At 42.3% G+C, this 14,210-nt stretch overlaps 1 protein-coding gene across 1 annotated transcript in view; it reads right to left on the reverse strand.

Moving 5' to 3' along the window:
- The window catches only part of PGM1 (phosphoglucomutase 1), a 63,071-nt gene extending 53,805 nt beyond the window's left edge, over positions 1-9,266 (reverse strand). Inside the window, exon 1 of the mRNA XM_047085131.1 lies at positions 8,791-9,266. Coding sequence (XP_046941087.1) covers positions 8,791-9,036 — 246 coding nt within the window. The 5' untranslated portion in view covers positions 9,037-9,266. The remainder of the gene's footprint in view (positions 1-8,790) is intronic.
- Between the last annotated feature and the right edge of the window lie 4,944 nt (positions 9,267-14,210).

Genomic DNA, 14,210 nt, shown 5'->3' on the forward strand with positions numbered 1-14,210 from the left:
AAGAAAAAGTGTGCCTTCCTCCCACTTCCTCCCCTTCCTCTTGCCCAGAATGACCATATGGTGGTAGGAAGCCATCTTGGATCATGCAGATAAGGGCAATTCACTAGGAGAGGCTGAGGAACAAAAGAAAAGAAATAGAGGACCCTTTACACAACAGAGTCACCCACAACAGCCCAGGACTGTCCACACCCAGTCTATTACAGAAAGGATTCTATTACTATGATCTTTTATTTTGTTTAAGTAACTTGTTTTCACAGACAAATCTATATGTTAACTAGTGATAAAATCTGATATTCTGTACCAAAACAGAATCTAAAATATGCAGCATCAGCATACCTTTTATGCCATGGCAAAACTATTATCACTGCTACCTTGGAAGGCAGACCACTGGTCAACCAAACCCAGGCAAACAGGTGAGAGAATTCAGAACAGGAGCATTTGTTGGCTGCTTCTTGCCACAACAGAGAGGAGCTCAGGCAAAGACTAGCTAGTCCACAGGCAAAAATGGAGGTTATAGCTCTGCTAAGGATGTTTTCTTTAACTATGGTCTGCAAACTGTGTTGTCCAAGTCCAGTATTTGTAGCCTTACAGAGTTGAAATGACCACTACCTATGTTCCCCAGCTAAGGCAGCTTATACATGAAGCAGTAGGTGTAGAGGAAAGGGCTGTGGACTCAACTCTTTCCCAGGATTCCCTGCTGGACAATGAAAACTGACCCACCAGCAAAGATCGAATTAAAGATACCACCTTCTTATTTAGCCTAGCTTTTCCTGTCTCAAGGCGGCTATCATGATGGAGACATCAGAGGAGGAACAGAGCAGAGGCCAGAAAATAAAAGCCAAAGTTTTCAGGCTTAAAACTCTATCTACGTGAGAATTTTCACTGTGGTTATCAGTACATGGAACTGATCAGAAGAGGCCAGAAGAAGCCTAATAAACTTTTGAAGTAATTATATAGTGAAACAAACCACACTAACTTGGTCTGCAAAAGCAACTCCTGCCTTCCTACACCCCCCAACTTTTATCAGCAGAAAGCAGGATGCAAAAGCTGTGCAGATCCCAAACTCTCAGAACCTACAGCCTAGTGTCTAGGGCTAAATGAGCATGGAGGACAAAGAATAAGAGAGTCCCTCCTGTGGGCACCTGGGTGACTCAGTGGTTAGGCGTCCAACCCTTGACTTCGGCTCAGGCCATGATCTCACAGTTCATGAGCTCAAGCCCTTCATTGGGCTTCACGCTGACAGTTCAGAGCCTGCTTGGGATTCTCCCTCTCTCTCTCTCTATCCCTCCCAGCTCGTTCATTCTCTCTCTCTCTCAAAATAAATAAATAAACTGAAAGAAAGAAAGAAAGAAAGAAAGAAAGAAAGAAAGAAGAAAGAAAGAGCAAAAGGAAGGAAGGAAGGAAGGAAGGAAGGAAGGAAGGAAGGAAGGAAGGAAGAAAATCCCTCCCGGAGTGCAGAATCAGGGCTCCCTGTGGACCTACTCTATTGTCAGACCAAGGAGTCTGCACTCCCAGCCAGCAGCAAAGTGTGAATACTATGGCTGGCGATTGCTCTACTTCTATAACTACATCACTCTATATATTTATTGGAAGGAATTAGAGGTGACGCCCCCAAGGAAGAGTGATGTGCTTCATGGGCGGGAAGAACAGTGGGCATGGCTGTCTGCATGCCCAAAGAAGTGGCCCATGGCAGAGATTTCTACTTGCAACTTCCTTTCTTAAGAAAACAGAACCACCCCTTTTTAGCTGGCCACATGCCTCCCAGTATAAAGTCTGCACCTTTTTGACCTTCTTGCAGGTAAGTGTGGCCTGTCTGGAAAATCTAATCAATGGATTGTGAGCAGGAGTGAGGCGTGCAATTTCCAGATTGTTTAACGGGAAGGAAAAAAACAAAACAAAACACTTTGCTCCACCTTTTTCCTGTGCCCACTGGCTGAAATGTGGATAAGGGTGTGGGGGCCACCTGTAACCAGGTGGGCAAAGGCAACACCTTCAAGATGGCAGAGCCATATGATTGAAGGAAGTTGGGTCCCATGGCTCTACCATATAGTCCTGGTGTGCTTAGACCTAGACTATTCCACGAGAGAGAAACTTCCATTTTGTTTCATCCACTGCTGTTTGAGTTTCTGTTACAAGTTGAACCTATGTAATTGTACACATTATTTGAGTTAAAATACAGGCCACTGGTGTACATCAAATTCACTTTGGAAGGCACCGTTAAATGTCATCTTCCAGAGCCTCCAAAACTGAGTGATGATGGGACACCAGGCCTTGATAGGGAACTCTAACAGAGACTTCAAATATGAGCCAAGCAAAAAGCCACAGGGCACAATGCTGTGGAGTGCGTGTGCTGAATTATGATGGCTCTCCTTCTCAAATGTGCAACTCTGAGTAGCAGTGGGAGTGTGCAATGTAACAGAGTGAGAGGGGAAAAGAGTCTGACTTAGATCAGTGAAGCCAAGAAAGAGAGGCTCCTGAACAAATTGCTTAAAATATTTTTCATAACAAAGGCTGTGTAAGGGCTAAGTGCCTGGCTCTATAAAACAGTCTTGTCCATTCCTCTACTTAGCTAGCTCTTTCGGCTATGCACCCCCCTCTTCTGTTCGCACACTATCCACTCTTCAAGACACAATTCAAGTTCCACCATCTCTTTCCCCAGTCCAGAATGTTCTCTCCCTTACCTGCACTCAGCACTTTTTCTAATTCTGTTCTTTGCACATATATGTATTTCTTGTGTCTTATTTCCCCCACTCCTGGATGGAAAAGGACAGTATCTCATTTATCCTGGTATTTAATACCAATTCAAATAAACAAAGTGTGAACGATAGTTCATCATTATCTCCAGCAAAAAACATAAATAAATAAATGCCTGCGTGGGAATTTGTGAGTAAGCTGGTTTTCTTTCATCAACCCACAGGGGTTCTTGTGTGTTGAATTCCTTTGTTTAGTCTCCAGACTCCTTACTAGAATATATCTTTTTAAAAAATAGATAAAACAAAACATATAGGATTACAAAGGAATTATTATATTGAAATTCAATTATCAAAATATTAATCAAATTTGTGATGCAGCAAGATCTGTATGCTTCCTTACTGACACATTAAATAACAATATTTAGTGGGAAGTCTAATACTGTCTTACTTTAGAGTGGTGATAAGTGATATTTTGATACATCTGCAATCTCAGTAATTTTAGATAAGTATAATATGATATGAAAATAGCTGTGATTTCTATTGATGATAAAGTCCCTGGTAGTATTTGTAATGGTAATAATAATAATAATTGTTTGTTGCCTATATTCATAATTCAAAGAGATGCTAAATTTCATTTAGAGGTTAATGAAAATGAAGCTTTTGTTTGTTTTGCCATTCAAATTCAAGGACACCATTGAATTCTACCTGGGATTTCTTCTAAGGATCCTGAGTTAAGAACCCCTGCACTAAATAAATGATCCTTTTTATTTTTAATGTTTATTTTTGAGAGAGACAGAGCATGAGAGGGGGAGGGGCAGAGAGAGATTGGGAGAGACAGAATCCAAAGCAGGCTCCAGGTTCTGAGCTGTCAGCACAGAGCCCGACGCAGGGCTCAAACTCACGAACCATGAGATCATGACCTGAGCCGAAGTCAGATGCTTAATTGACTGAGCCACCCAGGCGCCCCACAAATGATCTCTTTTTAGGGTCAGGTACTGCTTGCACCAAAATGGGCATCAAATACATGACATAGAGATTAAGGGTCTCAGGTTCTCAGATCAAACCAGTGGGGCTTTGAGAACTTTGTCTTAACTGGAGGAACTCCACTGTCTCCCATTTGGGATGAATCACCCTTTCCCGAACTTTCATGAGGCCAGCTGTAAACACGGGTAAAGGGACATGTTTCTAGATATAGTTCTGAGAAGGAAATGAAAGAATACTGGGGAGGAAGGGGGATGTTTTGGGACTCTGAGGTAACTGGTGTTAGGTAGAGGCACCTTGCTACCTTTCCTTAAAATCTGATGTCCTAGGGCAAGGAAGACTTGGCAGAGAACCATCTTTGGGTCAATGTTTAATATGCTATGACTCCCCTTAAAAAAAAAAAAGTCCTTTAATTATGATGGCTTATGAATGATTGTTCTCCCCCTGTTCACACTTTGTTTATTTGAATTGGTATTAAATACCAGGATAAATGAGATACTGTCCTACATGAGATAGGGTAGATAAATGAGATAGTCCTTGTTTATTTGAATTGGTATTAAATACCAGGATAAATGAGATACTGTCCTACATGAGATAGGATAGATAAATGAGATAGTCCTACACGAACTATCGTTCAAAATATCCAAACATTCTGGGGCGCCTGGGTGGCTCAGTCGGTTAAGCATCTGACTTCGGCTCAGATCCTGATCTCATGGTAGGTGAGTTCAAGCCCCACATTGGGCTCTGTGCTGACAGCTCAGAGCCTGGAGCCTGCTTTGGATTCTGTGTCTCCCTCTCTCTCTGCCCCTTCCCTGCTTGCATTCTGTCTCTCTCTCTCTCTCAAAAATAAAACATTAAAAAAAATTTACAAAATATCCAAACATTCATTTACTTGGGAGTTTGAGCTCTCCCCAATTCTTAATACTGGTCACATGCAGACCATTGGGCCCAAGAGCAATTTTTAGAGACCAGGAGTGGTTTGAACTGAGTTGTCTGCTCTGGTATCTCTTAAGACATCTCAGTTACAGAGGCCTGTGAATTCCTTTCTCACCGTGCTAATCTGAGTTAGGTCTTTGCCACTTGCATGCAACTGGCTTCTGACTAACATGGAGTCCCTCTATATTGGTTGGGGCCACTGAGGGTAGAGGAAGGTGTGGGACAATGATAGTATTTATGAAAGGTGGGGAAGAGATGTTAATATCTGCATCAGGTTGGGCCTGATCAGCTTAGTGTCCCCAGATCAACAGAACACTGATAACACAAAGTCCTGTCCCAGGCCCATCGTAAGGTTTCCCCAAAGTGTCAATCAGCTTCCAGGTGACAAGAGATTACAGGTACTTTTTTTCTTTAATTTTTTAAAAATGTTTTATTTATTTTTGAGAGAGCAAATGTGAGTAGGGGAGTGGCAGAGAGAGAGGGGGACAGGGAATTAGAAGCGGGCTGTGTGCTGACAGCAGTGAGCTGATGCAGGGCTGGAACTCACGAACCACGAGATCATGACCTGAACCAAAAATCGGATGCTCAACCGACTGAGCCACCCAGGTGCCCCAACACTACAGGTACTTTTAAACTCATTTCATTTAATCCTCACAAGAACCTCTATGGGTATGTCTCATTGCTTCCAACCTTTACAGAAAAGTGGGGGGAAGGGGATCAGAAGTTAATTAACTTGCCCAGCAGTGTCCAACTCCTATATTTTTATTCTTTTCTGTCTAGTATTCTTCCCCTGACAAACCCACCTTAGGAATTCCAACTTTAAGCCTCAATTCAGCTACCACTTTCAGTGTTCTCAGATTCCAGAAATAAACCTCTTAGTGTTTTCTGATACCTTAGGGCACATCTTGCTAATGGATACACAGAATAAATCAAGATAAAGCAGAGAAGCTCACACAGTTCAAAGCTATAGCGGCAGACGTTGAATGTAGGGGAAAGCGCTTGGTGGAGCCACTCTCGCTGCTGAGGATGGGTCCCTGCTACCTCTCTAATGACCCCCTGCACACCATATGCTGACCTCTACTTTCAGTTTTCACCTTTCGTCATAAGAGCAAAAGTCCTCTTCAGATTGCTTTGGGTTTGCCGTTTGCAAAAGCAGGTAATTAAGGTAGGTCTTTCATCCAGGTGAAGTGGCCTAACACGAACTTTCAGAAAGGACGGCACACCCGTACAGCCCTCCATGCTGTTCCCCCTTCAGTACCTGGCACACACCTCCGTCGTAACACCTAATGCACTGTGCTCTGTTTATTCTTGTCTACCTCCCCTTTTATACTGTTTTTGCTGAGGACAGGAATATTTTCTATCCCAAGTACTCAGCACAATGTCTGATACAAAGTAAGCACATAATTAATGTTTGAAGAGAATAAATTTATTGCTCACCAACTATACACTGGCTTTAAGGGCTGGAATACACTTAACTTGAAGTATATTCCATACTGTTCACAATTCAGGGCAACTGAAACCAGGACTCACTGAAATCTGCACTATGTGCAGATACAGATAAAAGCAGACTCCATCTTAAAGAAGTTTACTCTCTAGAGGGGAGTGTCACATGTGAAGATAATTTCACTGGGATTTCATTAATCTATTCTAGAAGTATCTATAAGAAAGGAGCACTTAATGGGGGGGGATGAAAGTGGCAGACAGAGGTTGTTGGGGAAAGTTTTCTGAAGATGTTATCTGAATTGAATCACATCAGAAGACAGGAGGAATATATTTACATCCCTGGTGAGGAGAGAGACAGAGACAGAGACAGAATAAAATCAGAGAGCAGCAGCTGAGGACAAAAACTTAGGAAATAGCTAGGGTGTACACAGCACAAGCAGGTCATGAAGGAACTCTCAAAAAGTATGAGTAGAATCAGGAGAGTGATCAAGGCAAGGGAATGAGGACTTTAAAAGTGCAAAACCAGGGATGCCTAGGTGGTGCAGTCGGTTGACAATCCGGCTCCTGATTTTGGGTCAGGTCATGATCTCGCGGTTTGTGAGTTCAAGCCCCACGTCAGGCTCTGTGCTGACAGTGCGGAGCCTGCTTGGGATTCTCTCTCTCCCCACTTCTCTCTGCACCTCCCCAACTCATGCATATTCTCTCTCTCTCTCTCTCAAAATAAATAAACTTAATAAAAAATTATTTTTTTAAAAAAAGTGCAAAACCAGCAATGCCAAAGGCAATAAGAAGGCCAAATAAGGCCTTAAAAAAAAGTATTCAATGGATTTAGCAACCAGAAAGTCATTAGTAACCTTGGCAAGTGGTGAAGGAAGAAGGAGCCAGACTGCAGGGAGGTGGTAAGTGAATGGGTGAAAAATCAGTGGTGGCAATTGGCCAAAAAGGGGAAAAGCAAGAAAGCAGTAGCTAAAAGGGGATGAGGTTTTAAAAACATACATGTATTTTTTTTTTTTTTGTCTCAGCCTAAATTTTTCTTTCCCATCCTACACTACTCCCAAATGGACAACTTTCCTCAAAAATTCCCACTATGATGTAAGCTCCTTAAGTACGAGTCTTGTGTCTGAATTGTCTTTTTATTCCACACGTTTTCTGTATATGGCATAGGTTCAGTCTTTTTGAATGAATGAATGAATGAAATACATATTCAACACAGGTGATAAGGAAATGAAGGGATCTACTGGGTAACATCTGTTTTTGCTCTTAAGGGAATTTGTGGTTGTCTGAAAACTCAAGAGCATATTCTGTTCAGAGGACCTTCTCTCCTTGATGCTTATAAATGCCTGACTCAGGGAGGGAGATGTAGATTGGGGTCCAGTGTAGATTTTACAGACTAGGGAAAAATAGTTCCTTATAGATTTAAGGGTCCCTTCCTTCACAGAAGTTGTAATTGGTAGGTCTATATTAGATTCTGGGTGCTGCTTTTATAGTTCCTCTTTAACCTGCCCAGGCTTCAGTTTTCTCACTGGCAACTTGAAGATGCCCATAATAGCATCGACCTCATAAGGCTGCAGCATAAATGAGATACTGCACATTTAGTGCTTTTCGTGGTGCGTGGCAAAATGACACTTATATGTTAAAGATAAAGTATTACTAAAATGAATAAAAATATCACTAAAAGAAATGAGTTCCAGAAAAGCTAGGTATAAGTCAAATCTTATTTTAAATACAGAGAGAAACTCGTTAGAAGATGTTTTATAAAAGTGAATGAATAATCAGCTCCAAGTTGCCTGTTTTATAAATCCACCTTTTCATTCATAAAGTTTACTGAAAAATCTTTCAGAGTTTCACCTATCCAAGTGGGCCTGCCCCTGAAGTCAGTTAACGTTCCTTAGCTGGTGGGGAGGGTGCGGCGAGGGGCGAGCCAAGGGGTTGCATTAATTTCCTGGCCAGCCACGAAGGCTTGCATAAGAGCACCCTTGGGTATGCAGTTTCTGTTCTCATGAAAATTCAGCTCCAACTCCTCGAAGAACAGATCTAGAAGCACCATCTGGCAAAGACTAGCGTTTTCAAAAGCCTGCGTCCCAGCAACCAGGCCGTGGAAGGGCGGGAGCTCAGTCCCAACGCAAACTAGGATGTGGAGAGACAGCAAGACTTGGCAACCTCTTCTCAGCCCTGCGGGTCTCACGCACCAGCTGGGCGGGCGCTCCCGCCAACCATGCCCCACAGCGTCAGGCTCCCAGCCAGTGGGAAGCGCCAGTCTCAGACCAGAATAGCAAGCAACTGGGAGGGATGGGAGGGGGTTCTGAGCAAGGCAGAGGCCGTCTAACCTTTCCGGGTGAAGGCGACTGCACTCAAGAGTTGTAACTGTATCTTTAGCCACAGGAAAGGTTAATGTAAATGTCAGAGGCCTCAGCCGGAGGGGTGGGGAAGGGAGGAGGCGAGAGAAGGGCGGGGCAAGAGGCGGAGGGTCGGGCCTCCCAAGGTCAAGCCCTGCTTGCCCGTCCCGGGAGAGTCGACAAAGCAGCTCCGCGGAGCCCCGAGGACACCCTTCAGCACCCTGCGACCTCCGCGGGGCCTCCGGGTCAGGAAAAGCCAGAGCAAAGGAGTTGGGTGGAGACTAGGGCGGCACACGGAAGTGGCCGGGCCCGAGTGCGGCTGGGGGCGGGCGACTCCAGCGGCACGTCGCGCACGGCCCCGCTCCTGGCGCACGCCGCGGAGGAGCCGGCGCGTCCCTTACCCCGTTGGCGGCGGCGATGCGCACGATGAGCTGGATGGCCTCCTTCATGTAGAACCTGCCGTCCCCGCCCACCACGAGGGTGGCCTCCTGCCGCTGCGCCGGCTCCACCGTGGAGATGATACTCTGGATGAAATTCTCCGCGTAGTTGGCGCTGCTCTGAAACACCTTCACCCGCTTCCGCAGCCCGCTCGTGCCCGGCTTCTGGTCCGGGTACGCCTGGGTCTTCACCGTCACAATCTTCACCATGGTGGCGACTCGCTTCTTGGGGCCGGAGCAGACTCTGCTAACCGCGGGGAGGCCGGAGCTGTGGCTGCAGCTGCTCTGGGGTGAGGGCGCGGACGGGCTAGGGGCAACGCCAGCTCTCTCGCCTGCGCTCGGCCCTCCTCCTTAAAGGGACAGGGGACAGGGCCCTCCCTCCGTGGCCAGCCCCACTTTGCAGGTACAGGGGGGCGGGTAGAGGAAAAGGAGAGCGCCCACCTCCAGGCCTCCAGTGAAATGGGTGGAGCCTCTCTGATTTCCCCTTCCCACCCCACCCCGTCAGCCAATCCACTATAAAATGAAATCCGCAACTCCTTCCCTACAGGGAAGGGCAGAACGTGTGGTAGGGACTTGGTCAGAGGGCAAGTGTTGGGAGACAGGGTGGGAAAATTGCAGAGTATAATAATTTCCTGTGGTTTGGCCAGAGTATCTTATGTAAATAGCTTTCTGGAAACCTGTTCTGAGAGATTGAAGTGGCAACCTTAGGTAGATTTCATGACTCCTTATTTTTTTATATTCTCTGTCCAAATATTAGTTTGTGTCAGAAAAAGGAGTCAGTCAATTCCAAAAGTCGTATTCCACCTACTACTTTCCATGTATTTACTGATGGACCAAACCCTTTACTTCCCATTGGTTAGGGTGCCTTTACTAAGAACTAAAGTTTATTGAATAGAATGTTTCTAATCCTTGCTAAAGTACAAGTTTTATTTTTCCCTATTTTATGCTTACAAAACGAGATTTAAAAAATTAAATGGCTTGTCACGGCCATGGAGATAACTATATGCAGGAGGCCAACTCAGGTGGGTGTTGCTGCAAAACCAGGGCTCTTAACCTGGTTCGCCTGCTAAGTCACCAGATTTCATAACTAGGAAATGTACAGGGAGGCCTTAATATAGGTACAAATGTAAGGTAAGGCTGAGTATAACATAATTCATCATCAAAATAAGTCAGTTATTTGTGTAATAAAAATTGGGTGAAGAGACCAAGAAGAACTGAGGTGGCCAGAAAGAGTTCATGGAGGATACAGAGTGAACAAAAGACCCTTGACTGTTAAGTAGGAATATTGATTCTTTCCTTTTGCTTTAGCATTCCCCTTGATTTGGTGAGAGTGATTGTCTTCTCTGCTCAGAAAATGTGTCATTTGTAGAAAAGCCACAGCTTCTCTCTGCCCCCGCTTATGAGATGTGTGACATGGGGAAAGTTAATTAGTATCTGTGAGCATCCATTTCTTTACTATAAAATGAACAGAAAACCTACCTTAAAGAGTTCCTGCAAGAATTAATGGTGTTTTATATGTCTGTAGTTCTCAATCATGGATACACAATACAATCACCTGAGACACTTTTGAAAGTACCCAGGCTCCAGTCCAAACATTAAATAATAATCAGGTGATGTAAGTAACTCATTTAGCATTGTAGCTCAAACTTTACATGTCCCAAACTCAGGATCATACTGTACCACCCTCCAACCCCACACTTCTTAGAATAGTTCCAGTCTCAAATTGCTAGGAGATACCACTCCTATTATAAGAAGTGTGGGGTTGGAGGTGGTACAATATGATTCTGAGTTGTTTGCAACATGTAAAGTTTGAGGCTTCTGTCATGCATGCAAAAGGAGGTACAGAAAAAAGTGTTAGATACAGAGATCTAGAACTTAGAAAAGAGACTTGGCAGAGCGATATGAATTTATAATCCATTAGCATATAGATAGTATTTGAAAACTTGAAAATGAATGAGATCACTAGGGAGAGACTACAGACTGCAGGAAAAAAAAAAAAGAGTCTGACACCAAGCTCAGAAACTCCCAACATTTAAAGGCCAGTAACCGCAGTGTGGAAAAAAAGTTGAAAAGTTAGGCTTTTCTACCTTTGAAAGAGAATTTCTTTAGGAACATCAACCCAGCAGGAAGATTTAGATGTGTTTCTTCCATAAGCTATCCAGCTTTCCATAATCCTGAGCTCAAATCTACTAGGTTACATTCAAAGGCAAGGAAGATCTACTTCAGCAAGTTATTAATATGCCAGTTAGGAGCCTTCCTAGAGGTCAAGTTATCCAGAATTTTGTTAGGTTTGATCTAGGTTTAACTTAAAAAAAAAAAAGTTTGCAATTCTGTGAAAAGTTTTAATGATTTCTCTGTCTACATATACAAATGTGTATAAATGGGAGGTAGGTTAAGTGCTGGCTAGATAAATGTACAAGACTTGGTCAATCAATACCATTTCCAAATACAGTGTTCATTGAAGACAGCTTAACTTCACCCTTCACAAATCATCATTTGCATTCCAACTATAATGATTTAAAGAAATGTGTTTATCATAGGATATCAATCTCTGCTGAATGCAACAAATAACAAATGGCGTGCATATGCAATTGATAATGAAAAAGACATGTATGGAATTTATAATGAAAACACTGGAGGGGCACCTGGGTGGCTCAGTCGGTTAAGCATCTGAGTCTTGATTTCAGCTCAGGTCATGATCTGATGGTTGTGAGATTGAGCCCCACATCGGGCTCCACGTTGGACATGAAGCCTGCTTGGGATTCTCTCTCTCTCTCTCTCTCTCTCTCTCTCTCTCTCTCTGTTCCTCCCCTCCCTTAAAAAAAAAAAGAAAAAGAAAAAAGAAACAAAACAGGGTGGTGATGTGGGTAATCTAGAGGTATTAGCCATTAACATGGCTTATACAGAAACTGATTATCAAAATTTAAAAAAAATTTTTGAAAAGTAATTCACTAACATGTATGTATTTTTCCTTACAATTCATTTTTGGAATCTACTATAAAGCCTCAGAAAGTACCTATATTGTTAAAAACAAAACAAAACACAATTATTACTTGTATACACTCAACTTCCTGTCTGGTGGTGTCAAGTGATGCTTGAAGAATCTGTACTGAGGAATCTTTATTAGGATAGTCTCTAGTTTAGGCCTAGAATGGTCACCCAAATCTCTGTCCTACCCAAGAGTTCTACAAGGCCTGAAAGGTGATGTCTCAATTAAGAGACCTCTGACAGGATAGGTAAATGATAGATAATCTCCTACAAGAATTTTAATTATTTGGAGCTGATGAATAACTAAATGATGATTCCATATGAATCCATACAAGTTAATGCTGAGCAATACTGTAAATGTCATATTAGTTCATCTGTTAAACTTAAATCTTCCTGGCTGCAGATTTTGTTCATTATGTTAAATTTTGATTTATTTGTAACTTGCTGTAATGACTAGTTCTTACATATGGAAGTAATATGAAGCCATTTAATGCCTTTTCTATTTGTATCCATTAAGTTATTCAGGTGCTTAAAACTTTTATTTGAATAAAAGTTAATGGATGTCTGGAGTCTCTGATTCTGAAATTAAGTTTGTTCCTGTGCCAAAATAATAATAGTTTCGGAGCTCATGTTTCAGTGTCAAATGGTTATTCATGAAGCTATATGTGAAAAAGATTGATATATAATAAATTGGGCTTTTTCCTTAGAATTCATTTTTGGAATCTACTATAAAGGATATCAGCCTGAATTAATTTCTATGAATACTTTATATGCAAATATTAATATTTAAAATAGCAAAAAGATAAGATTTTTAAAAATACAGATTAGGAAGGACACTTTTTAAGAGATAATGAATGTCTTCTGTTATCCCATTTCACCAACGTTCTTGATTAAGGAATCAGGATGCTGTGGTAGGCTAAATAATGGCTCCCTAGGAGATACCCATGTCTTAATCCTTGCAATATGTGAATTAGGGTAAGAAAAGGACTTTGTAGACATAATTAAGGATCTTGAGATGAGGAGATTAGCCTGGATTATTTGAGTGAGCTCTAAATACAATCATAAGTGTTCTTTTAAGAGGGAAACAGAGGGAGGTTTCATTACAGAAGAAAAGACAATAGGACCATAGCAGCAGAGGCTGGAGTGATGCAGCCACAAACCATGGAATGCCAGCAGTCACCAAAAGCTGGAAAAAAGCAGGAAATGCACTATCCACTAGAACCTGTAAAGAGAGCACAGCCTTGATGACACCTTGATTTTAACTCAGTGACATGATTTTCGACTTGCAGCCTGCAGAACTGTGGGAAAATTCATGTTTCAAGCTACCAAGTTTGTGGTAATTTGTTACAGCAACCATAGGAAACTAATACAGATGCTTTCATTTTATGGAGGAGGATAAGCCAGGAAGCTCAAACTCATGGCCTGATTCCCTAGGGGCCTACAGTGTGACTTCAGGTGTTCAGTAAGAGATGGAGTAAGAGAAAGTAGTCTATATCCTAAGTCTCTACTAAAGCATAAATAACAGAGGAAAGTATATCAGGTATAGCAGAAGTAAAACAGGGAATCAAGAAATCATGGAGGTAATTATTTCCAAATTATTTTGCTCAAATTACCTGAATAAGTTAAAAGGTTTTTTCTTTCTTGAATTGGCTAGGAAGCAGAATTCTGTTTCATTCACTGTGTAAAATTGAATGCAATAGTGAGTATTCTGTACAACACCCTGAAGTTTTGAATAGTCCCTATCAAAACTAGCTTCAACTGGTGTTACCAACTTTTCCTGATGAGTGAATTTTTATTCCTTCCTTTTACCTTACTGTTATAGCCCCTGTTATATGTTTTTCTTAATGCTGAAGCTATCTTGAAATAATTTATATTCATTGCCCTCACTCTCCTTTTATCCACACATCTCTCCATTCAAATCATCTATAAAACACTAAACACATAGTACAAGACACTTAGGCTCAGATTAATCACCTAAGACCCTGTACTTAAGGAGTTAAAAACAGAGCAGTCCAGATACATATAAAATATAAGAAACAAGGACATCTGGGTGGCTCAGTCCATTAAGCACCTGACTTCGGCTTGGGTCAAGATCTCACGGTCCATGGGTTCAAGCCCTGCATAGGGCTCTGTGCTGACAGCTTAGAGCCTGGAGCCTACTTTGCATTCTCTGTCTCCCTCTTTCTCTGCCCTTCCCTGCTCGTGCTCTGTCTCTCTCTCTCTGTCACTCAAAAATAAATAAACATTAAAAAAGTTTTTTTAATATATAAGAAACAAAGTATGAACCACAAGAAGGTAATTGATTTTTTTTTTTTTGAGAGACAGTGAGAGCACAAGCAGGGGAGGGGCAGAGAGAGAGGGAGAGAAAGAATCTTAAGCAGGCTCCATGCCCAGCA

This window comes from Lynx rufus, unplaced genomic scaffold, assembly GCF_022079265.1.
Source record: "Lynx rufus isolate CCGP_SWC_20201006 ecotype Redwood Valley unplaced genomic scaffold, mLynRuf1.p SCAF_2, whole genome shotgun sequence".
Classification (NCBI taxonomy): domain Eukaryota; kingdom Metazoa; phylum Chordata; class Mammalia; order Carnivora; family Felidae; genus Lynx; species Lynx rufus.